The sequence below is a fragment of the Lissotriton vulgaris genome, unplaced genomic scaffold, assembly GCF_964263255.1.
Source record: "Lissotriton vulgaris unplaced genomic scaffold, aLisVul1.2 SCAFFOLD_1345, whole genome shotgun sequence".
Classification (NCBI taxonomy): domain Eukaryota; kingdom Metazoa; phylum Chordata; class Amphibia; order Caudata; family Salamandridae; genus Lissotriton; species Lissotriton vulgaris.
The window spans coordinates 100,070-124,779 of record NW_028255641.1 but is presented as its reverse complement, the minus strand read 5'-3'; the positions used below and the strand labels follow the sequence as shown (position 1 = coordinate 124,779).

Below are 24,710 nucleotides of genomic sequence, written 5' to 3'. Positions count from 1 at the left end.
AGCCAAGTGCAAACGTCCTCCGGGGTATCAAAAAATTTAGTCGTATCATCAAGGATGATGCGGAGTCTCGCTGGAAAGAGCAGGGAGTACTGTATACGCTCGCTCCGCAGTTCACGTTTGACCGCTAGGAAGGAGGTCCGCTTACGTTGGGTCTCATAAGTATAGTCCGGGAAAATGTTCACTTGGCTGTTCTCCACCTGGTATGGGCCATTGTGTCTGGCGGCATTGAGGAGAAGATCCCTGTCTCGGAAATGCAATAATCGCGCCAACACCGGGCACGGGGAGCGGCCCTGTTGAGGTCTGGCCGGTACCCTGTGTGCTCGCTCTAGGGTATAGAAGGAGGACAGACCCTCCGGTGCCACTACAGTTCGGAGCCAAGATTCTAGATAGGCCACCATGTCGCCATTTTCAATTTTCTCCGGTAGGCCTACCACACGAATATTGTTCCTCCTATTACGCCCTTCAGCGTCCTCCGCCCGTCTCTCCAAGTCACCGATCCGGGTCAGGGCGTCCTTCATCGCAGCGGCCAGAGTCTTTTGTGCCGGCTCTAGGACCTTCACCGAGCTCTCCACCTCTTTGACTCTGTCCGAGAGCTTACAATGGTCCGCTCTGAGGAGGCCCAGGCTCGTCGCAACTTGGGCGATGTCTTGTTGTAGGGCCGATCGTGTGTCTGCGATCGCCTCCAGGATCCTATCGAATTGCTGTTGTAGGTGAGGGCCTCCAGAACTCTCCGGGTCATGTCGATCCTCCTTATCCGGGGCCTCCGTGTCCGAGGCGGCCGGAGTGGTCCTTTTAGGTCCTCTTGGTTTCCCCATGGCGGACGTGCCCTGCAGTATGAAGCTCGGCAGGCGACCCGCCGAATATGGGCGTCGGCTGTTGATCTCCCGGCAATCGGCCGCGGTGGCGCGGGCCTTCAGTCGTTCCCAGCGCAGTGGCGCAGAGTTCTCTCGGTCTCTCGGGATGGGCCACCGCCGAGTCCCCGGAGGCCACTAGGGGGGAAGTGGGGGCGAGTACCGCCAGTCGACGTGGACCCGTCTGATTGAGTGAGGCCTAGGTCTGTCGTCACCAATAAAGCCGGGTCTCCCACAGGGCAATATTGTAGAGTCGGCCATAAAGTTCCTCGGGGTCCGATGATTACAGGATCACAGTGGAGTATAGCTGACCGTCTCGGGCGGCCCGGCTTTTCCAACCAAGACCTCCGGCCGCCAGGGTCTACTCAACGCCGAAAAATCGATTATCGATCTTCCGGGGATGTCTACGGTGTCCGGACACTCCCAGGTCGTCGGATGGATTGTCGTCTCCCCGAAAAAGGAGATGTAGAGAAGGCACGTGCAGAGCCGGCGGGCTCTTCCGGGCCGAGCTTCTCGGCAGATCTATCGAGCTTGCCCGGGCGCCATCTTTAGCTCCGCTCCGCTCCCTCCGCAACTTCGCTTTTCGACAAGAGCAGTCGATGTTCGGGTTTTCTCAGACGCCTCACCAAGTCGGCCACAACTCGATCTTCGATTTGTGGGGGTCGGGGAGCCCAATAACCCTCGAAATTCAGGATAAATGCGGGCTCAGTCTCGGAGCCGAGCTCTCAGGCGACCATCGCCATCGCCGTCCAAGCCACGCCCTCAACACTGTGGCAACATGTTGTGGATGTTTAAAATTAATTACCACACAATCCCCTAATGATGATTTACGAGAGGGGCCAACCCAATTGACCCTTTCTGTTGAAATGATTTGGTCATAAAAGTGGGTTGGAAAACCACAATTTTTGTTGAGCCAGGCTACTGTTCTATTTTTCAGTGAGTCCTGAGACTCCCCACGTGGCAAAGCATGGTGTTCTTCAAAACATGGAACATTTGTTAGTACTACCACGTAGGGTACACAGTCAGGCGGGAGATTAACATTTCTAAGTTTTTTCCTACGAGTTGGCACTGAACTGTTAGACAATGTTTTTGGCACTTGATTTCTTGCTTGGGTTGCAAGAGGTGGATTTTCAACAACCCTGGTTTCTAACAAGCCTGGGGCACTTCGCTTCTGTGCGCTCTCGGCCCTATCGGCCTTCCCCTTCGCAACTTTATTGGAGGTAGTGCTAGTGTTAATGTTTGGGACGGTTACTTTTATAGCGTTAACAGGAGCCAGATGGGTCTCCACCAATCCTCCCAGCCTTTCTACCTCTGAAGCTAGTACATCTAATCTTGTTAGCAGTGGCGTCATTACCTCTAATTTTCTCCTCCATCTTACTTAATAATGTGCTGATTAAGGTCTCAAGGTGGTTAGAATTTAAACCTAACCCTCCCTCACTATTTCCATCCCCATCGCTAACACTTCTGACTGGAATACCAGCATTTTTAGTGTTGGGACTGCAGTTGTCCACTCTTTTTTTTGTATTCCTCCCACCATGTTTCGCCAGATTCTTCCTACACTTCCTTATAGGTCTTCGTGTTTGACGGGCCGAATCGTACTCTTCACTGGAGGAATTTTGCGGACCTGAGTGCACCTCAGCATGTACCTGAGCTTGAACCACAGGCCTATGTGCCCCTTCATTGCCAGAGTTAGGATTCGCTTCTGTGTTTCCCTCTGACCCTACTACCACCTGGGTGGGCATAATTTCAGGTGGTGCAGGGAGATTGCTACAGCGTCCTAAAGAAGCCCTACGCTCGTTGTTGATTTGATTAATTTTTTTTAACCAGAAAATTATCCATAGTATTCAAACCAGTGACCGGCGTGTCCTTGGTAAGTCTGGGTATTATGATGCAAGTTATAGTTTCACACAGTAAACCGGCAAATGTGCCATACAACCACTCATTAAAACATACCTTTAAGACAAATATTAAACTTAATGTTAAAGTCTCACATGAATTGAGAAGGTCTTTCAGCCTTACAAAGTTAGACCAGGGTCTGTGGCCCGCCCCGTCCTCCTCTGGCCTCTGAGGACCACAGAGGCCCGCCCTTTGCCCGGGCTTAGCCCCGGGCGCTCCCGCGCGTGACTCGCGGGGCGAGAGGCGTTCCTCTCTTTTGTGGCGCCTCCGGGCGCAGAGGTGGCGTCAGGGATGCAACTCAGTCGCCGGGGCACCTGGGAGGTGTAGTTTCTTGGCCCCCCGGTGGCTGTAGGCGAAGTTGCGGCGTGGGCGCGACAGCCGTTCCCTCTCACGGCGTCTCTCTCGCGCTGGTGGGGCAAGAAGTAGCAGCTGTTCCCCTCACGGCAGGTAAGGAAATGATTACCCAGTTTAGTGGTATCTAAAAAAAACAAAGGTCAAGATGACAGGTCTTAGTGACCATGCAATAATGGCCTATAAATTCCCATGGGGAGCATATAAGAAAAAGATTGATAAACACGCCCCAAAACCAATTGGGTATACTCTACGATGGGACTAAGTCGAGATAAATACCTTACTCAATGAGATTGTATTGAACAATAAAAAAGAGGTGGTGTTATATTTAGACCCCTTAGCAAATTAAAAACCGGTAATGAAGCATTTGGAAAGATCCTGGAATGCACGTGACTATTTAATTGTTCCCACCCCAAATACACATTCCCCTTAAACAGGTGGTTTTAAAAGAACTGCTCTATAGCGGCGGCTAATCTTAAAAAAAGCAATAAAGACCAACCAAGAAATAGAAATCTAATTAGTGGCTGCAAGACGGCATACAAGCTAGGCAGACTTAAAAGAAAGAAGGAGCTTAAGGCATTGGAGAATTGAATGCAAGCATTAATTACTGGGGATAGTAAAGCATTTAAACTCCCCCTTCCTGCAGGATGAGGTGGGTCCATCACTAGACTCTTAAATAGACGAAGAATCCTGGGTAACTTATTTTCAGACAATCTTCCAAAGGAGGGGAAAGCAGTGTTCGGGTGTCGATAATCTAGACCAAGGGGAAACAACCACGCTGGCTTTTGGAATCAAAGAAATAGAACTTGCTCTTTCCCAGTCCTCCACCATGAAGGCGGATGGACCAGATGGGGTCCCAGTAGATCTTTATCTTGCTAATAAAATCCTGTGGGCGCCCCTGCTGACAATTAGTAAAACAGGTCCCCTGCCCTCATGGAAACAATCTGATCATTTCAGTAAATAAGAAGGGAAATGGTTCGAACCCAGCTAACTATCCCCCTATGTCTCCAATAGACAGCTCAGCAAAATTAATGGGCAGACATTTGCTCATCCGATTGAAAGAATGGACAGAGGACAAAAACATCTTAGCTGAGGTCCAATATGGCTTCCGAAAGGGCAGGGGGACAGTTTATCAGTGCCTGAATTTAACCCTAATAGCATCTAAATATGCACTAGCAAAGGAAGCTGTTGGACAGGCCTCGTGGAAGGCCCGATCCCTCCCCGCATGGCGAGGCCCGGACCCTTGCTCCTCCTGTGTCCTAGACAAGAACTATCCCGGCAACCCACCAGGGCAACCCACGGCCCGTCCCCGACGGAACCCCAGCCCCTGAACACCCCGGTATCGGCTGGCCCGGGCCCCTTCCAGGACCACTGCCCCCGCCGCCATTTTGGACACTACACGACAAGGCCGCGTGGCCTCGGATCGACCCCTACCCCGGGCCTGGCCAGGCCCCGACATCGAGGCACCACCATCCACCCAGGGGGTGAAGAGACCACTTGGCAGGTTAATGGGACAAGGAGTGTCGATGGCTCCCCTCCGCCAGGTGTCGATCGCCCCCAGCCTCCCCGGGCGCCGGCTCCACCCCCCTGCTGGGTGTCTGGACTCCCTCATCCCGGACCTCCCGACCTCCAAGTGCGAGGGTCCGGACATCAAAGGGCGCTAGCCCTATAACTGGGGCAGCTCCAGAGCAGGAAGGAGTTGTATCCTGGAGTCGAGAGACACCGAGACAAACTCATCCTTGGAGGCCTGCTGGCGCTGCCGCGGCTCCTTCTTGTGAACCATCTTCGAAGCCTGCTGCCGCTGCCGCGGCTCCTTCTCGTCCACCATCTTCGAAGCCTGCTGGCGCTGCCACGGCTCCTCATCGTGAACCATCTTCGAAGCCTGCTGGCGCTGCCGCGGCTCCTCATCATGAACCATCTTCGAAGCCTGCTGGCGCTGCCGCGGCTCCTCCTCGTGAACCATCGTCGAAGCCTGCTGGCGCTGCCGCGGCCCATACTTACGAACCCTCCAGCTCGAGGATTGTGAGCTCCATCTCCTGCTGCTCCCGTACCGGACCGGTACTAAAACTGTCCCGCTACCCCTTTTCCCCAAAGAGACTAGAATTGGCAGGATCCTCGTATCCTGGTCCCGCTGTATCGTTTATCACCTTGCCTCCAGATTTCTATATAAAGTGTGCAGAACTCATCTTGGTGTGGTGTCCATCTGTGGGGGGGAAGTTACTTGTCTGTACGATCACCGGAGAGGGCCCTCACCGGAGGCCTCTCCCCCTGTACTCGGCCGACCCTCCGGGTCTCCGTCTAACAGAAGCTAACTCCACGTGGCCTTCATGGATCTTTCAGCGGCTTTTGACTGCGTGGCCCATGACAAATTAGGGTCAATTATAGTGGGCATGGTAGGTGACGCAGGGATAATATTTATTAGACCACTATATGCCCAGGCAGTAGTGATGGTAAGCCTTGAGAAGGAAGTAAGGCAGGGGTTTGTCCTTGCTTCATTTCTTTTTTCTCTGTATACAAATAAATTAAATAAGGTTATGGCTGAGTAAAGACGTCCCTCATTCCACTTCTACACTCTTTCCAATTCTGCTATATGCAGATGACCCAGTATTGATGGCTAGAACACCGATGGCCCTACAAAGTTGTGTAATGACATTCAGCCTTAATGGCCTTAATGCTAGTTTTAGAATTACAAGTGAAAAAAACAAAGACATTCGTACTGACAGTCAGTGGGGGATAAGAAAAGAGTGAGGAACCTCCACATAGATGCCAAAACCATAGAACCTGTGGAAACATTTGCTTATTTAGGCATTCTATTTGATTCGAAATTAAAATGTATTGAGATGGTGTCAAATAGGGCGATTCTCATGAGAAAAAGTATAGGTGCCTTATTCAAATTTGCTAAAAATGTGGGCAGTAAACCAATTGAGGAAATGATTACAGTTTATTTCGCAAAAACCATCTCTATAGCCACATATGGGGCTGTAATATGGGGAGCCACACAAATAGAAGAGTTACAAATTATTGAAGATAAGTTTGCTAAAAGGTTACTATCAATTCCAGAAATTTGGATTGCCTTACATTAGTGATATGATCAAAATGGCCCACTACTGCTGTGGCTATCAATTTGGAAAATAAATATGGTCCAAATCAATCAGCATATCATAATAGATAAAGAAAATTGATCGTGCTGCAACTATCCCCTGGTTAACTTAGGTCAGACAGACCCTTATCTCTAAGGGCCTGGAGGATCTGTATGAAAATCCCAACAGCTGCAAAACCAATCCTAAATCAAGACTGAAAGAGCCATTTCTACCAAAAAGTGAACATTTAAGATGGGAAAGGAATAAAACAAAAAGCTCAATTACTTATCGGGCTCTACTTCCTGTGCTACGTGGTAAATTTTCTATTGCTGTGAATTCTCAGCACCGTTATTTACTGACAAGATTTAGATTAAATTACATTCCCTTAATGTTGGGCTTCCCGGAAAATACACTCACTAAACCATCAAACCGTATGTCCTTGCAATGCCTTATTTAAACAAACAATCTCCCATTTTTGTTTTTTTGAGTCTTATATGTGAAAGAGAGGAAAGGTTTACTGTGTAAGCTCACTCTGACTAATCATACCATAGCACTTTCAGTTCTTCTGCAATTAGAAACACCATTTGTATGCTGTATGATGGTGAAGTTTTTACACGCTGCCCTAAAAACTAGGAAGATTGCAATATAATGTTATCTTGATTTGACAATATTGAATAGAGATGGATTTAATCATATGGGATTCAAACGGTGAGATAAATTTACTTCTTTTGTTCACCTCTGCACATCCCAGCCCTTCGGTTTTTACCCACTTAAAGATGGCCCCCACCCTCACTTCCTCACCCAGTCCTTATCGCAGTTCCACAACCCATTCCAAGATGGCCCCTGCGCTCACTTTCACCTAGTCCGTCTTTCACTTTCTTGATTTATACACTTTCACGCCGATCGGACACATCGATCTTCCACACCCGGACCGTCGTAGCAGAGACCCACGCGGCTTTTAGCCATGAAGTAAGTCCCGTTAATGCATGCAGATTCCCCCCCGGGAACCGCGACTATCTGTTCACCGATCCCCCACGCCGCATCATCACTTTTTTTCAGCTAGTGCACCCACGGCTTTTAAATCCGATGAGGCACGATTGTTTAATAGTGTTCACTCGACCCACTTCCCGTACACACACCACCCTTTTTTTTGATCCCGCATGTCACCTTCCCAGTTCCTTAACCTCGGAACCATATTGATCGGCACTTTTAACACCATTACTCGCCACTAGCGCTTACGCATACCTCCTTCCCTTCCCTGATATGAGCTTGTTCCTTCTTTTTTCTAGTTCTCCTTGACAAAGGGCGTGCAGCCCGAAATGCATTGGAGTATGTGTATATGCTGTACTGTCAACTTACCACAGTGATATGATGACAATATCATTTTATATACCAACCTAATGATTTAAAATTGATGAATAAATCTACATTTCATCGTTGAACTTTGTAATCATTTCGATGAACACTTAAGGAGTGCCTCACACAGGGGATGTATCTGCAAATTCTTGCGTACACTTATTAGTCTCATAAATTTACTTATACCCTGCTGCTACATAATATTTAAGTGATTAAAACTTGCTGTATGTCATTTACCTCAGAAGTATAATATTATATAAGCATTTGTAAATTATTTTAAAGATTTTTAACGAAAGGATGATTTACTGGACACAAATTAGATGCTTTTTTAAATATTTGTTTTTAGTGTTGTATCAACTGAATGAAATCCTATGTACTTTTATGCATTCTTTTAAAAGTGAAATAAAGTTATGATTGATTGACAGGAAACCTATTTTTCTACCTTCACTGCTCGAGGTTGGCTCAGCAGCAGGAAGGCAGAATCGTGAGTGTGGTTGGCAGCAGCAGTAGCTTGCTGTCAGACCCTGAAATGCTGTTATCGGTAGTACAGGGGGACACCCCAAGGGAACCCCCCCGGTACATGGGGTTATCGGTGTTGGGGTATGATTCAAACATGTTTAATACCAAACATGACTGGATTCGGCGCAGCCACTATATAGTTAGACATCTTGTAAAGATGGATGTCAACTTTATGAATTAAAAAGGCTAACTGCACTTACAAAGCCTGGAGAATCGACTCTGGAGTTTATAGGGGTGTCCTGCTCATGCAGGGGCACCCTCACACTTCTGGTCAATCACCCTACCCTAAGGACTAAAGAGCCTGCCATAGTTTTCAAGTGTAGTGACCCCAGATATAAAGGAACACATATCTGTTGTGAGAAGTGCGAACACCAAATCGCGCAGGCTGCAATGGCAGGCCTGTAGTCATAGTTTAAGTGGGCTCCCATGGCTGGAACAATACGTGCTGCAGCCCATGTGAGACTCCTGGTTTACCTATGCCCTGGGTATCTCAGTACCATATTGTATGGACTTAGAAGTGTACACCAGTAGCCAATTATGATGTATAGAAGAACTTACCATGGTCAATTTAGGGAGAAAGCACAGCGACTGGGGTTCTGATTGGTAGGATCTCAGTAAGACTAGTCAAAAACATACTGACACCAGACAAAGTGGGGGTAACCATGAAAGCAGATCCTCCTTTCCTACAATTGGGATTTATGTTTCTTCAAAAACAGCACATATCAATATACCCAATACCAAATGAATTCAGTGGTGATCTGATAAATACAGCCATTTACAGTTTACTTTGCTTTTTTTATAGTAACACTAGGTGAAGTTTGTAGTTTCTCACCTAATGATTCAATTATCTTTATCTGCAGGTCCACTTCCTTCTCCACATATGTATTCTCTTCTTTCACCTTAAAGGTATTATAAGATGCATACTGAGCTTTCGTGTTTTCATACCTAGAAAAGATCCAAATGGAAATGCTATAAAATTCCCATCTGTTCAGGTAAGGGTATTTGAGAAATCCTGTATTCTGTCAGATATGAGAGAACGTAGAATACAGTAATTAGGTAGTGAGCAGGCAGGGAGATTCTCTCTGTGAAAAATGAGGACTGGAATACCTGGGTCTGAACAAAAAGTAAATGTACACCGAGATGGATGCAAAACTTCACAAGTAAAGTATCTAAATAAGACTTCTTTTGTGAAATAAAAAAAAGGACTAGAAGACATCTGGCTATAGTGATCAGACAAGGGCTGGACCTCAGCAGATAAATACATGAGGAAATTCTTAAAGGGAACGGTTTCATAGGGAATAAGGAAAATGCTACTTAGCAGTATGCATCTGTTCTTGGCATGTAGAGCTGCAGATTCGTACACTATGCATTAGATCGCCACGTAGTGTTGGGCTCTGATGATTGCAGGTTGTTGTCTTCTTGGAGAAGTCTTTGTAGTCACTATATAGGTGACTCCTCCCTTGGACAATACTGCGCATGGGCATCAGCTCCATCCTTAGATTGTTTTTCGCCATGATGGAGTTAGTATAAGTGAAGAGAAAAAAGGGATGTCAATGTGTGTGCATCGAAGTAAGATGAGAACTGGAATGGATACAAGTCCGGGGAGGAGGGAGGGCGTGTACGAATCTGCAGCTCTACATGGCAAGAACAGATGCATCCTGGTAAGTAGCATTTTCCGTTCGAGGCATATGAGCTGCAGATCGTACACTATGCATCGATTGTGCAGCATTGTCTCCCCCAGCGGTGGTCGCTTGTATCCATTGCAGTAGTCTGAAACAGTGTTCTAAGGACAGCCTGGCCTACTGCAGCTTGCTGCTTGGCTTGCACATCAACACAATAGTGTTTAGTGAAGGTGTGTGGTGTAGACCATGTTGCTGCCTTGCATATGTCCTCTAATGGTATATTTCCTAAGAAAGCCATAGAGGCTCCTCGTTTGCTAGTAGAGTGTGCTCTAGGAGGAACGGTTAGTGTACGCTTAGCTTTTTGATAGCACATTTGTATACACATTACAATCCACCTGGCAATCCCACCTTTAGAGATAGGGTTGCCTTTGTGTGGAGGAGAGAAAGATACAAACAATTGTTTTGTCTTTCTAAAGGATTTAGTTCTATCTATGTAGTATAGCAGAGCTCTTTTAACATCTAATGTGTGTAAGGTCCTTTCTGCTACAGAGTCTGGGTTTTGGAAAAACACAGGTAACTCTACAGATTGGTTTAGGTGAAAAGGTGTGATAACCTTTGGAAGAAATTTTGGATTGGACCCAAGAACCACTTTATTAGGATGTATTTGAAAAAAAAATGGATCTTGTATAGTGAACGCTTGTATTTCACTTACTCTTCTGAGAGCGGTAATGGCAACAAGGAAAGCAGTTTTCCATGTCAGAAATTGCAGTTCACATTTATGTAGAGGCTCAAAAGGGGGTCCCATGAGTCTCGTAAGGACAAGATTTAGGTTCCATACTGGAGAAGGGGGTAACCTGGGAGGGATTATCCTTTTTTATCTTTCCATAAATGCTTTGATTGCAGGTACCTTAAAAAGAGACAGGCGTTGCCTGTTTTGTAAATAGGCTGCAATTGCTGCAAGATGTAGGCGTATGGAAGAGAATGCCAAATTAGACCTCTGTAGATGTAAAAGGTAACAAATGATATTTTGGATGGAAGCATCCAGTGGATCAATGTGATTATTTTTGCAATATATTGCAAATCTTTTCCATTTGGCGGCATAACACGCTCTAGTAGTGGGTCTCCTAGCCTCTTTAATGATATTCATACAGTCTGGTGGTGGGTTAAGATAACCAAACTCTAAGACTTCACGAGCCAGATCGCCAAATTCAGTTGGTTTGGGTCTGGGTGTCTGATTTCTCCATGGTTCTGTTATAACAGCGAGGGTGTGAGCTGTAACTTTTGATGTGGAACCAGAGAGAGATCTAGTAGTGTGGTGAATCACGGTTGGCGTGCCCATGTGGGAGCTACTAGTATGTGCTTGAGAGACAGTTTGAGCTTGCGCACCACTAGTGGATACAGGGGGAGAGGCGGAAAAGCGTACGCAAATCTGCCTGACCAGTTCATCCATATTCGCGCGCAGCGTGAGCACGCCGGAGTCACGCCAGAGTCGAGCCCATCTGTGCCCATCCGTGATCAAACGGGACCCGGGGCCACGACCCCTGACCCGCGACTCATTTACAACAGAGGTGAGCTATGGGAATGTAATCTTGGCAAAATCGCTATAACGCTTGAGTGTGCTGCCACACTTGATCAGTTAGGACTGTTAAAAGTATCTAGGGCAGGGGGCGTGGCCAAGATGGCAGGGTGAGCGGACGCTTCCTCCCGTAGCTCCTCCGGCCCGGCTCAGCTCAAGCCCCTTTCTTGCGCTTCTCTCCCCCCGCTGATGCTCAGCGAGTGAGAGGAGTGTGGCGGAGTACTTGGCGCACACATTGATGTCACTTTGGCCCTAATCGCCTCGGAGGAAGCACTTCAAAAGTTTGGTCATAGATCGAGGAACGGAGGAGAGCCTGGGAGGCGGAGCGAACTGCAGTGCTGTCCAGACGCCTCGGCTGGGCCTGGTGCTGAAAGCTGACGATCCGGAGGGGATCGGACCCGCCGCGTGCCGGAGGATAGCGGAGCCCTACGGGCGGGGTCTTGGCGGCACGGAAGTCTTTGGATTTGTGATTTGCGCTTTGGCCCCCCCCCGACTAGCGACGGCGACACACTGCGCTGTGCAGGCCCCGGCCCCGTGAACGACAACCGGCGGCCTCAACGCTGGGATAGGACCACTCGGGCCCTTCTGTGAAACTGTGTGACATTAGCTGTGGAACTTCTCTGATTGCTGTGTTCCGGGGGGGCCCCGGCGGTGTCGCCAGCCCGGGCCGCTCTACCCGGCCCCGCCCTGCCGCCATCTTGTCCCCGAAAGACTGGTGTTGGTAGCCTCCATCGGTGCCCTTGGCTGGCGGGTGCTTGCAGTCGCTTCCGCTACTATACTAACTTCCTGTGGGACGTGCTGAAGGGGGACCCCTGCTTAGGCTCCCGATCGCCGCCCCGGCTGGGCGCCGCGACTGGCAGTGCCCGGACTGGTCCTCCATTTTGTCGCTTGTGACGCAGCACCCCTGCTTGCAGAGCGGTCCCCACATCTGGCCCTCGCCGGCGACTGGGCAACCCTGAGGCGGCCAGACCTGAGCCCGCTCGTCCACTGCAGCGACTACGATGACTGGGAGGGGCGGTTCGAGGAAGGGGGACCGTACCCTGCCGGATATGCTTGGCAGGGCCCAGCAGCTGCGGGACAGAACACAGCCGTCGCCGGGGTCCTCCCGGGCCTCGGCGGATGCGACTGGGGGCGAACCGCCGGTCACGAGGTCCTTTATGGAGGAACTGTTTAGCTCCCTCAAGGAAGACTTTCAAACGCTGAAGAGGGAAGTGGCCAGTGAGGTCCGTGAAGTACGCAGGGAGGTGGAGGGCCTCGGCGAGCGAGTTGAAACAGTTGAGACGGCGGCCCAGCGCCGGGATGAAGAGATAGTCCATCTTCAACAGGACGTTCTCCGCCTCCGGGAGCAATGTGTTGAGCTCCAGGCCCACTCTGAAGACCTTGAGAACAGGTCCCGTCGGAACAACATCCGGGTGCGTGGTGTCCCATCCGCGGACGAGGGGGCCGACTTGGTGGCCTATCTGCAGGACCTGTTCCGAGAGATCCTGGGGGAAGATGCAGACTTCCCTGTCCGCATTGACAGAGCGCATAGGGTTGGTCGACAGCGCCAGTCATCGGCGCCCCCACCGGACATTTTGGCATTCTTGCCCGACTTCCCGCTGAAAGAACGCATCATGGCTGAGGCCCGAAAGAAGCAGCCTCTAACTTTCCGGGAGCGGCCTGTAGCGCTCTACCAAGACCTGTCCGCCATCACGCTGCAGAAGCGCAGGTCCTTCAGGATTGCCACTGACTTTCTGCGCGAACACGAGACGCCTTACTCCTGGGGACACCCTTTCCGTCTGATCTTTAGGTGGAACGGAGTGCTGCACCAGCTGCGCTCCCTACAAGACATCTGTGGGGTCCTGGGGCTCACGGCTACGGAGGAGGACGGAGCTACACCGTCGTGGAGGCGTCCAGAGAGACGGAGCCGACGGAGGTCAACGAGGAGACAGTCGCCAGCGAGTGCAGGGCGTCCTGATTCCCCTAGTATCAGGGCGGACATGGCTGATGCTTTGAGGGCGGCAGCCAGGGACTTGGCCGACTCCAACGGCGTGGCCTTGACGGCCTAAATTCACTCCGGGGGGAGATGTTCTTAGCCTTTACGATGCTGGGTTTGGGGCCGGGGGTCGGGGGGGAGCGGATGGAGGTGAGTGGCTGAACGTCCACTTTGCTGTTTTCTACGGACTTGCCCGTTTTGGGGCTTGACTGAGACAATGGGGTGTTTAAGTTTGTATTTGGCTAGTTGCCATGGGTGTGTTTTGGGAGGGTGTAAGGGTTGTTCTGTTGTTGGGGAGGTCCCGTCCGATGTTGTCCATGCCCACGCTTGGCCTGTCCTGGCCTTTCCCGCGCGCCTGCCCCATGCGCCCCGCCCGCTGATCCCTTGCTTGCTACATAGCGTTTCTGATCCCTGGGTGGAATGCCGTCCTTAAAGGTAGTGACCCTTAATGTTAAGGGTCTGAATAACCCTGTGAAGCCAAGGGCGATCCTATCATTGCTGGAGGGGACACAGGCGGATATATGCCTCCTGCAGGAGACTCCTTTGCTGTCCCGGGATTGCCATAGGCTGCGCTCTGCCAAGTTCCCCACTCAGTTCTTCTCCTCGGCGGCGAACAAGACTGCGGGAGTAGCCATTCTTTTAGCGAGCTCCTTTAGGGGAGGGGTTCTGTACAAGTATGCTGAACAGAAGGGGAGGCTCCTTGCATATCGCATGCGCCTAGGGGGAATAGCTTTTACGGTTGGCTCAGTTTATAGCCCGAATGATCACCAGGATCGTTTCTTGGACTCAGTGTTGGTAGACGTCACTGCCTCTCCCGACCGCCATGTTATCCTGGGGGGAGACCTTAACATTGTTTTCGACTCTGCTATGGACAGGTCGGCGCAACGCTCCCCGCAGACGGGGGAACTTTCCCGCTCGGTGAAGGATCGGATTGTGGAGATGGATTTGCACAACCTCTGGCGCTCTATGCACCCCACTGATAGGGACTACTCCTACTTTTCCCATGCGCACCGCACTTACTCGCGGCTGGATTATCTCCTGGTGAGTGGGCCAATGTGCACTGCCGCCACAGCGGCGGACATTGGGGTCCTGTCTCTGCCCGACCATGCGCCAGTTTCCGGCGTTTTCAAGTGGACGGTGGCCTCTCCCTCTCCCTCTCGGGGGACATGGCGTCTTCGCGATACCCTTTTACATAAAAAGTCTGTGGTGAAGCGCATAGGGGAGGTCATACAGGATTATCTGATTCATAATGGCAACTCCGACACGTCCCAAGCAACGAAGTGGGCGGCTTTGAAGGCGGTCCTCCGGGGGGAATTTATTTCCATCTCCTCAGCCGAAAATAAGGAACGGCAACGTAAGAGGGACGAACTGACCGCGCAGGTCCGGGAGCTTGAGCAGGTCCATCGCCGCACAGGGGCTCCGAGAGTTTGGAGGCAATTGAAAGCGGCGAGGAAGCTCCTGTCGGCACTGGATCTGGATAGGGCGGAGTATGCCGCTTTACGCCTGAAGCATGCCTTCTACTCAGGGGGGGGGGGGACAGGTGTGGTAAGCTCCTAGCCCACCGGCTCCGGGTAGCACAGCAGCGTAGTGTTGTGAAGGAACTGGTAGGCACGGACGGGGTTGTCGTTTCTGGTGACGCAGAGGTGGCGGAATCTTTTCGCAGCTTCTACGAAGCGCTGTATGCTGGGGAGCCCTCCTCGCCGCGAGACGCCGAGGACTATTTGGAGTCAGTGGCCCTCCCGGTGCTGGATCCCGCCCAGGCGGACCATCTGGAGAGGGACATCCATGTTGAGGAAGTGATCTCCGCTATAGCGCGACTGAAGCATGGTAAGGCCCCGGGCCCGGATGGCTACACGTCCTTGTTTTATAAGACCTTTTGCACCGCTGTGGCCCCAATCCTGGCTCGACTGTTTAATTCATTCTCCGAGCCTGGCGCCATCCCACCGGACCTCCTGAAAGCAACGGTATCGGTCATCCCGAAACCCGGGAAAGACCGGGCCTTGTGTGGTTCGTACAGGCCCATCTCGCTCTTAAATGTCGACCTCAAGTTATATACGGGGATTCTAGCGTCCAGGCTTGGTCTACACTTACCAGGACTGGTGGAGGCGGACCAGGCTGGCTTCGTACCCGGTAGACAGACTGTTGACAACACCAAGAGGGTGACGCATGTACTAGAGAAGGCCTCGCGGATCCCGGGGGAGCGGATGCTGCTATCAGTTGATGCGGAGAAGGCCTTCGACAGAGTTCATTGGCCGTACCTCGAGCTGGTTCTCAGGAAACTGGGTATCGGTGAGAAGTTCCGCACCATGGTCTTCAACTGTTACAAAGGTCCTTCGGCGTCGGTGCGGGTCAATGGGTGTAGCTCCGGTAGTTTTGCCATCGAACGCGGTACGAGACAGGGTTGCCCCCTCTCGCCGCTTCTGTTTGCCCTCTACATGGAGCCGTTTGCTCAGAGGATTCGCAACAACCCGGACGCTATTGGGGTCAAGATGGGCCAATATGTCCACACGGTCAGCCTCTACGCGGACGATGTCCTGCTGACCCTAGACGACCCCAGGAGGTCGCTCCCTGCTTGCGTCCAGGAACTGGACGCCTTTGCGCGTGTGGCCGGCTTCAAAATGAATATGAGCAAGTCGGTGGCGTTGGATGTGTCCCTGGCGGCGGATACCAGGAGGGACCTTCAGCGCCTTTTCCCCATGCAGTGGTCTTCGTCTACTGTGCCATACCTGGGGATCCTGCTGGCGCCCACACTGCCTGAGATGGTGACAGCCAATTACACTTCCCTCGGCAGGAAGATCAAGGAGGAACTTGGCCGCTGGAGCAAGGGCCTTCTGTCTTGGCTGGGTCGCATCGCGGCGGTTAAGATGACGGTGCTGCCCCAGATTCTGTACCTCTTTCGCGCTCTGCCTCTCCAACCCCCTGTGGGTTGGATACGACAAACGCAGGCTGACACCTCCCGCTTCGTTTGGCAAGGCCGCAAGCCGCGGATGAAGAGGGTCCTCTCCACGCTTGCTCCGGAGGCGGGGGGTCTTGGTATCCCGGACCTCCGTAAATATTTTCAGGCGGCGCAACTGCGATACTTGGTGGAGTGGAGCAGGTGGGAGTCCGACAAACACTGGCTTTTTCAAGACCAGGCGGTGGCGGGCCGCACCCTCCAAGAGGTTCCGTTCTTACGCCGCGCGCATTGCCCTGCTAATCTCTACGCCTCTTTTGTTACGCGGGTCCCCCTGAGGGTGTGGGATGCAGTTTGCGAGGTTCATGACCTGACCACCTTCCCCTCGCCGTTCACACCCATAGTGGGTAACCCGGACTTCTCCCCAGGGATGGAGCCGGGAGCCTTCTCCCATTGGGTGAGCGCGGGCTGTAGGGCGCTTTTCCAGATCTACGGGCCGGAAGGCGTGATCCCTTTTCAATAACTTCGGCAGGAATTCGGCCTGACGAAGATGGACAGACTGCGCTATATGCAGGTCCGACACTGGGCTCTCCAACCCCAGGTGCGCGACACCGCTGCTCGCCAAATCACACCGTATGAGCGGTGGTTGGTGACTCGGACCTCGGATGCCAAGCTGATTACAGATTTGTATAAATTCCTTCAGCCCCGACGTTCCACTATTATAACCCGGGGAGGGAGCGCTGGCACAGAGAATTGGGTAGGACACTCAGCCATAAGGAGTGGGACAAACTTGCATATCGGGCGCGGCACTCTGCATATCACACGGGACTTATGGAGACCTTTACTAAGGTGTCTACTTATTGGTACTACACCCCGGAGAGGCTGTATGAAATGCATAGACACACTGGCAAGGGGCGCTGGCGGGGATGCGGACAGGAGGGTACCCTCTCACACATTCTTTGGGCTTGCCCGGTGCTGACCGCTTATTGGAAGGAGGTTTTGGATGAGGTGGATAAGCACTTTGAGATTGAGCTGCCGCGCTTCCCAGCGTATGTTTTGTTAGGCCTTCCCAATGATCTAATGTATCCGTTGAAGTCCCGCAGGGGTAGACAGATTGCAATTGCGCTGGGCTCAGCAGTCCAGAACATTCTTGTCCACTGGCGCACCACCACTGTCCCCTCCATTACGGGTTGGTTGCATAGGCTCTGGCAGGTGTTGGGAATGGAGAAGATGTCGCTTACGGTGGCTGGGGATGTAGATCAATTTGAGGAGCTATGGCAACCCTTCCTAACACTACTATCCACGGAATTCCGGGAGCTCACCTGTATGAGGTACCTTCGACTTCTTAGGCTGACGCCACCGACGACCCCGGTGGATTAGACTGCACGGGGGACAGGATCTTAGGGGATGGGGTGTGGGCTGATTGGGGCGGGTAATCCTAGTACAGGGCCATTAGACGGGGGAGTTGGGGTGTTGTTTTCTTTCTCTTTCTTCTATTGGGGGTTGGGGGATCGGAGGGACTGGGTTGTGCTTTGATGAGTCGCTGATGGCTATCCGCGCCCGGCTTAGATGGGGTGTTGAGGTGCACGCGAGGGTCACACAGATTGCTTATTTGCCTTACATTTGCTGTATTTTTCTTCTGGACCACCGGACTACTTTTCGCCTACGCTCCTGAGATGCACTTCTTCCTTTATTGTGCTGTATGTAACCTTAACCTCCTATTCCCCTCCCCCATGTTTTTTGTCTTAATAAAAATGCTTTAAACCTAAAAAGTATCTAGGGCAGAGCTGAGCCAACAACATGTGCACAAGGCCCGTGGTCTGCATTATGGACTCCTTAACACTCGTTCCCTCCAGAAACATAATTTGAAGGTATTTAGTTTACTGGAAGATGGGGAACTGGATGTTCTGGGAGTAACGGAGACGTGGCTAGAGGACTCCTCTATGCCAGATCTTATAGCATCTCTGCCAGCGCAATTTTCGGCGCTTCATCTAAACAGAGCGGATATCAGGAGAGGGGGTGGGGTGGCCCTTCTATATAGTTTGCAACTACAGGGTGAAAGACTTCTAGCCGAAAATATGGGTGGCGCTGAGGTGCTGAGTGTTAGACTCAAGTTGGGGCCAGACTGCATAGTTATTCATTTAGTTTATCGCCCTCCATGGGCCTCGTCGGATTTTCCTGATTCATTCCTGAGATTGGCTCAAGATATGCGCTCAAGATATAATAAGGTGATCATCATGGGTGATTTCAATTATCACTGGGAGAAAGCACCAAAGGAAGGGCAGGCTCTTCAGATTCATGAGGCACTGACATCTCTGCAGTTTGTCCAATTAGTGCAGGGTCCAACTCACGTCAAGGGTCACACCCTGGACCTGATATGGACAACACTTCCTGCACAGGATACGGTGGTGGCCCAGCCATGTGTTTGGTCTGATCACTTTTTGGTGAGAGGTGAGTTCCCGCTGGACAAACAAATAATGAAGGAATACTGTGCAAAGGGGTTTTTAGAAGATTAGGACTGTGGGGGCGCACTGCCTGGGTTAAAACGTTACAAGGTGTGTAAGGAGCAAGAGAGTCGTTGTGTAGTGCGTAAAGAGCAGACGGAAAAACACCCTTAACCGTCCAAACAAGTCAAGTCAAGAGACCAGGCAAATTTAACAGAAGTAAGCTCTCGCAACTACATATGTGTTCATCAAAACAAGGTACAATGACCAAAAGTAGGAAAGAAACGCAGAAGCAGGTTCTTTGGTGTAAATCTTCTTGTCACAGCAAGATGTTTAATTTTCTCCAGACTTTGAGAGTAATATCAATCGCCGACACGTGTTTCGTCGTGTACGGTTGAGTCAACACGACTCTTCAGGGCTTTTACTCCAATTCCAATGTGTGGTTGGAGTAAGTCTGGGTCTTTAAAAGCTCAGTTTCAAGCAATGGGTATTCTTTTTGTTTGTGAGACAGTCGATGCTGATTAAGAAAGTAGTCGGTAGCAGTATATGGATAGAAAATTCGTATCCCACTGGTAATTTTGATATGAAAGTATAGCGCTGTGTCTCGCTATGCTGTAAGGCGGGGAGCCGGGAGGGGATTCTTTTGTGGCGCCAAATGTACGTACACGAGAGACGACCGCCGGGAAATAACAGGAGGGATTGCCTGCAGCGGAACACCACCGCAGAGGTCACGTACTCGTTTCCTCATTTGGCGCCACAAAAGAATCCCCTCCCGGCTCCCCGCCTTACAGCATAGCGAGACACAGCGCTATACTTTCATATCAAAATTACCAGTGGGATACGAATTTTCTATCCATATACTGCTACCGACTACTTTCTTAATCAGCATCGACTGTCTCACAAACAAAAAGAATACCCATTGCTTGAAACTGAGCTTTTAAAGACCCAGACTTACTCCAACCACACATTGGAATTGGAGTAAAAGCCCTGAAGAGTCGTGTTGACTCAACCGTACACGACGAAACACGTGTCGGCGATTGATATTACTCTCAAAGTCTGGAGAAAATTAAACATCTTGCTGTGACAAGAAGATTTACACCAAAGAACCTGCTTCTGCGTTTCTTTCCTACTTTTGGTCATTGTACCTTGTTTTGATGAACACATATGTAGTTGCGAGAGCTTACTTCTGTTAAACAAATAATGAAGCCTAGGGTAGGATGGAAGGCGGTCAGGAAATGGAAAAATATTAATGAAGATAAAGTATTAGACCATCTACGAACTCATCCATCTCCCAACACCAAGACAGAAAACCCTGAGGTCCTCTGTAAAGAATTATTAGACAAACTTAGAAAGACTATGGACCACGTGGCACCTATACGTAGATTGAATATAACGAGCAGGGGACATGGGGCCCCTTGGTACAACGAGCTCCTTAGGGAAAGGAAACGAGGACTTCGGAAATTAGAAAGAGCCTGGCGGAAGCATTATGATTCCAACTCACGGAGCCAGTATATACAGGCACTCGCTCAATATAAACAGGCGATTATAGCCAGGAAAGCAGAGTTCTTTGAGGAGAGAATAACTACTGCAAATAACCCCCAGAAAGAAATCTTTAAAGTCCTCACAGAACTCAGGAAAAGCAAAGAACAAACTTTGGAGTTCATTCAAGAGGACTGCCAAAAATTTCAAGATTTCTTGGTCAACAAAATCTCTGACTTAGTAGCTGAAATTGGCACAACCCCCGAGTTTGACTGTCCCTTGCTGGATATACCTGGCAGGACATCGGTGACTAGTCTGTTAACAGCTTTTTCCTTGATTACGAAGGAAAGGCTGCCAGCTCTTCTGAGTCGGGTTAAATCGGGCTCCTCGGCAGACCCGTGTCCACCAGAGGTGTTTAAACTGGCACTGCCAGGTATAGAGGACGAAATGTTGAATTTACTAAATACTTCGTTACAAACAGGCCAAGTCCCGTCTTTTTTTAAGGAAGCTCGGCTGATTCCCCTGCTGAAAAAAGCTGGGGCGGATGTGAAATGCCTAAAAAATTTCAGGCCCATATCTCAGCTGCCGTTTCTGACGAAGGTGGTAGAGCAACACGTACTCACTATCCTGTCGGAACATCTGGAAAATAACTTATTTGAGCCAAACCAAGCTGGGTTCCGTGCGAATCACAGCACGGAACTCGTTATGCTGTCTATTCTGGATGATTTGAGGAACAGGGCAGATAAGAAAACTCCAAGCGCCCTGTGCTGTTAGACCTCTCCGCGGCATTTGATACCGTCTGTCAAACAACTATTGTCGCGGATGATGGATTTCGGCATCGAGGGCACAGCACACGCATGGCTTTCTTCCTTTCTTGAAGGGAGGTTCCAGAGAGTACAGCTCGGTGATCTCCTTTCCACCAATACATCGATCGCCTGCGGAGTGCCACAAGGGTCTGCCCTGTCGCCCCTACTCTTTAACATCTATTTACAACCCCTGATCAGACTGCTTAACCAGATGGACTGCTATGTATATAACTATGCGGATGACACCCAATTAGTGATCCAACTCGATCAGGGTCCGGGTGGCCTCGTAAGACTGCAGAACATCCTGAAGCACATAGCCAACTGGATGTCCAGGAATTCATTAAAAATCAATCCGGATAAGACCGAGGTACTGCAAATCACCATCGCAGGGAACCCATGGATTGAGGATTTCTGGCCTAGAGAATTAGGGTCACCTCCAGAACCAGCTATTGTGGTCAAGAGTTTGGGCATCCAGGTGGACGGCAGGCTGTCTATGCAAAAACAAGTGAGGACGGTGGTAGGGACCTGCGTTGGCCTCCTTCGACAACTGAGGAAAGTTTCACCTTTGCTGTCCTTTTCTACTCGGAGGCGAGCGGTCTCTGCCACGATCTTGGCCAGGCTTGACTATGGCAATTCGCTATATATAGGACTGCCACAAAAACTTTTGCGTAAGCTGCCGGTTGTCATGAACGACGCAGCCAGGCTTATCTTTAAAAAACCTCGGAATACGCATGCATCTCCCCTTATGCAAGAACTGCACTGGTTGCCGGTTAAGCAAAGGGTGATGTTTAAAGGAGTGTGCATTGTTCACAAAGCCCTGTACGGAAAGGCTCCAATGTACATGAAATCTCGCCTCATCCCCTATAGTCCAGCACGGACACTTTGATCTGCTGACGCCTCTCTTCTTATTCAACCACGGTGCAGATTGGCCACAGTAGGTGGACGTGCCTTTTCATATCTGCTCCCAACAGCCTGGAATAAGCTGCCAATCTAATTACGGAAGGAGACTAATTTGTTGGCCTTCCGAAAGAAACTAAAAACAGTGCTTTTCCAGCAAGCATGGGGTAATCTGTAACCTTTTTTATGAACAGTTATCCTCCACAGTACTCGATGTTTGGACCCTGATAAAGCGCTTAGAGACCCCCGGGTTATAACGCGCTATATAAATCGAAATAAATAAATAAATATTGCATTGCCCTCGGACCGTGGGTGTGGGAACCTGGCGGCGAAGGTTGGGCATTTTGCATTTTCGTGGGTGGCAAACAGGTCTATGTGTGGATGCCCCCACCGTTGGAAGAATGGCTGAAGAACTTGTGGATGTAGTTCCCATTCGTGAATCTGTTGTGACTGCCGACTTAACAGATCCGCTATCTGATTGTGAACTCCTGGAAGGTGTACCGCTAACAGATATATGTTTTGAGGAATGGCCCATCTCCAAATGTTCTGTACGAGCTGGGAAAGTTGCAGAGAGTGTGTCCCCCCCTGTTTTTGTATATAGTACATTGTGGTCATATTGTCCGTCCGGATTAAGGCAGCTTTGTTCTGTACTTGAAGTTGAAAAGTTTTGAGTGCTAAGAATATCGCTAGCAGCTCTAGATGGTTGATATGGAACAGTTTTTGTTGGTTGTTCCATTGACCTGAAGTAGTATGGTGTAAGAGATGGGCTCCCCATCCTGAGAGGGATGCGTCTGTTGTGAGCACTATTTGGGGAACAAGCTCAAGGAACGGCCGTCCTCTTGTCAAGTTTTTGGTGTTCCACCATTGCAGAGAGCGATGCGTACGGCTGTCTACCAACACCAGGTCTGTGAGCTGACCTTGAGCCTGATTCCACTGTTGTGCCAGACATTCTTGTAATGGACGCACTTGCAGTCTTGCGTGTGGTACTATGAAGATGCAAGATGCCATCAAGCCTATTAATCTCATGAACTCCCTTTCTTGGAGAGACAGTTGGTGTTGAAAAAAGGAGACTAAGGTTTGAATGCTCTGTATCCTGGCTGGACCGGGATACGCTAGAGCTGTAGACTTGTTTATGGTAGCTCCTAGATACTGATGCACGTGCGAAGGCTCTTGGTGCGACTTTGTGTAGTTGATCGTGAACCCTAAGTTGTGAAACAGTCGAATTGTCTGCTGTGTGTGTTGTACACATTGGTGGAATGATTTGGCTTTTATGAGCCAATCGTCCAGATAAGGGAAGACATGTATCTGTTGTCTTCTGAGATGTGCTGCTACTACTGCTAAGTACTTTGTGAACATCCGTGGTGCTGCTGTGACACCAAACGGAAGGACTTTGAACGGATCGTGTTGTCCTTGTATTACAAACCATGGGTACTTCCTGTGAGCAGGATGTATTGGAATGTGAAAATAGGCGTCCTTCAGGTCTAGCGTTGAAAGGAAATCGCCTTGTTGCAGTAGTGGGAGCACTTGTTGCAGAGTGATCATATGAAAATGATCTGATTGTATGTAATAGTTGAAGGGCCTGAGGCATAGAATTGGTCTTAGTATCCCGCCTTTTTTGGGAATTAGAAAGTACAGCAAGTAAACCCCTGTTCCTTGTTCCTCTAATGGGACTAGTTGAATAGCATCCTTTTGTAGAAGTGCTAGAACTTCTTGTTGAAGCAGAGTCAGGTGATCTGCAGACATAGGACGCTGCCTGGGTGGTATGTTTGGGGGGGTTGCTGTAAGCTCTAGGCAGTAGCCATGTTGGATAATCTGTCTCACCCACCTGTCTGTTGTGATGAAGTTCCAGACAGGCAGGAAATGTGTTAATCTGCCCCCCACAGGAGTGGAATGCTGTTGGGGGAGCAGAGGGAAGTCACTGTTTAGTTGTGGAAGAGGAGCGATTGTTGTTGTTACCGCGACCTCTTCCCTTGTTATTATTGCCTCTGTATCCTCCTGTAAAATACCCTTTGTTGGAGGATGTTTGTGTCTGCGTCTTTCACAGGTCAAACAAAAGGGGGGTTGCTGAACTGTTCCTAAGGAAAGTGAGAATTTTAAATAAGACTGGCGTGACCGGAGGTGTGTATGTGACACCTTTGGGCATCCATTTTGTTGGACGTATTTGCCTCACACACCCAAATGGGTGTCATGCTTCATCATAGGCGTTGCTCCTCGTCGGGGAGGCGGTGCAATCCCCGACGGGCTCACCTCTGAGAGGGGCTCTTTGGCGGAGATCTTTTGTGTCCAACGGCCTATTGGTGAAGTGCGGGTGTGTGGGTAGGGCAGTAAGTTTCCTGGAGAAAGTGATTTAAAATGTAGCAGGGGGTGCCGGAAAAACACTTTATTCTGGTGGTCCCCCTACTGCAGTTAAAAACGTGAATCTAGCTCGCTAGGTCGCGGCAGGTAAGGTAGCGTGACCCTAGAAGAGACTAGAAGGAGGATTGGTCGACATGTTTCTCGCATGGGGTTAATATCCCGCGATTAATCAGGACCTTGTGAGAGTGAGAACTAAAAAATGAACAAGAACAACATGCTAATGTCATGTGTTAGATGGGAGTATAGTTTACCTCTATGGTTAATCCTATGCCTGTAAAGGGGAGAAAAAGGATTAAAGGTTAACATTAATATAATTCTCCTATAGGCATATGAGGTCAGAGCCAGGACATGAACATAATGCAGCATGTTAGAGATGGTGTTGAACTACTAACACGACTAAAACATGCCTGTGTTGTTGCAGCGTGCAGTGAAAACTCACACACACACTGTGTACGTGAACAAAGGTGAAGTAAAGACTCATTAAAACAGTGATTAAAAACAGCAGCAGCAGTCTGGGAGAAATTACCATGCTTATCGGTGTAAGTGGCCAAACAGTGGTGATGGTACAAGGCTAGCTCCTAACTCACCTAATGGTCGGGATTGATTACCA

At 49.9% G+C, this 24,710-nt stretch overlaps 1 protein-coding gene across 1 annotated transcript in view; it reads right to left on the bottom strand.

Moving 5' to 3' along the window:
* The window catches only part of LOC147659044 (E3 ubiquitin-protein ligase TRIM39-like), a 267,718-nt gene that overhangs the window by 183,852 nt on the left and 59,156 nt on the right, over positions 1–24,710 (bottom strand). Inside the window, exon 6 of the mRNA XM_086952016.1 lies at positions 8,886–8,998. Coding sequence (XP_086808142.1) covers positions 8,886–8,998 — 113 coding nt within the window. The remainder of the gene's footprint in view (positions 1–8,885; positions 8,999–24,710) is intronic.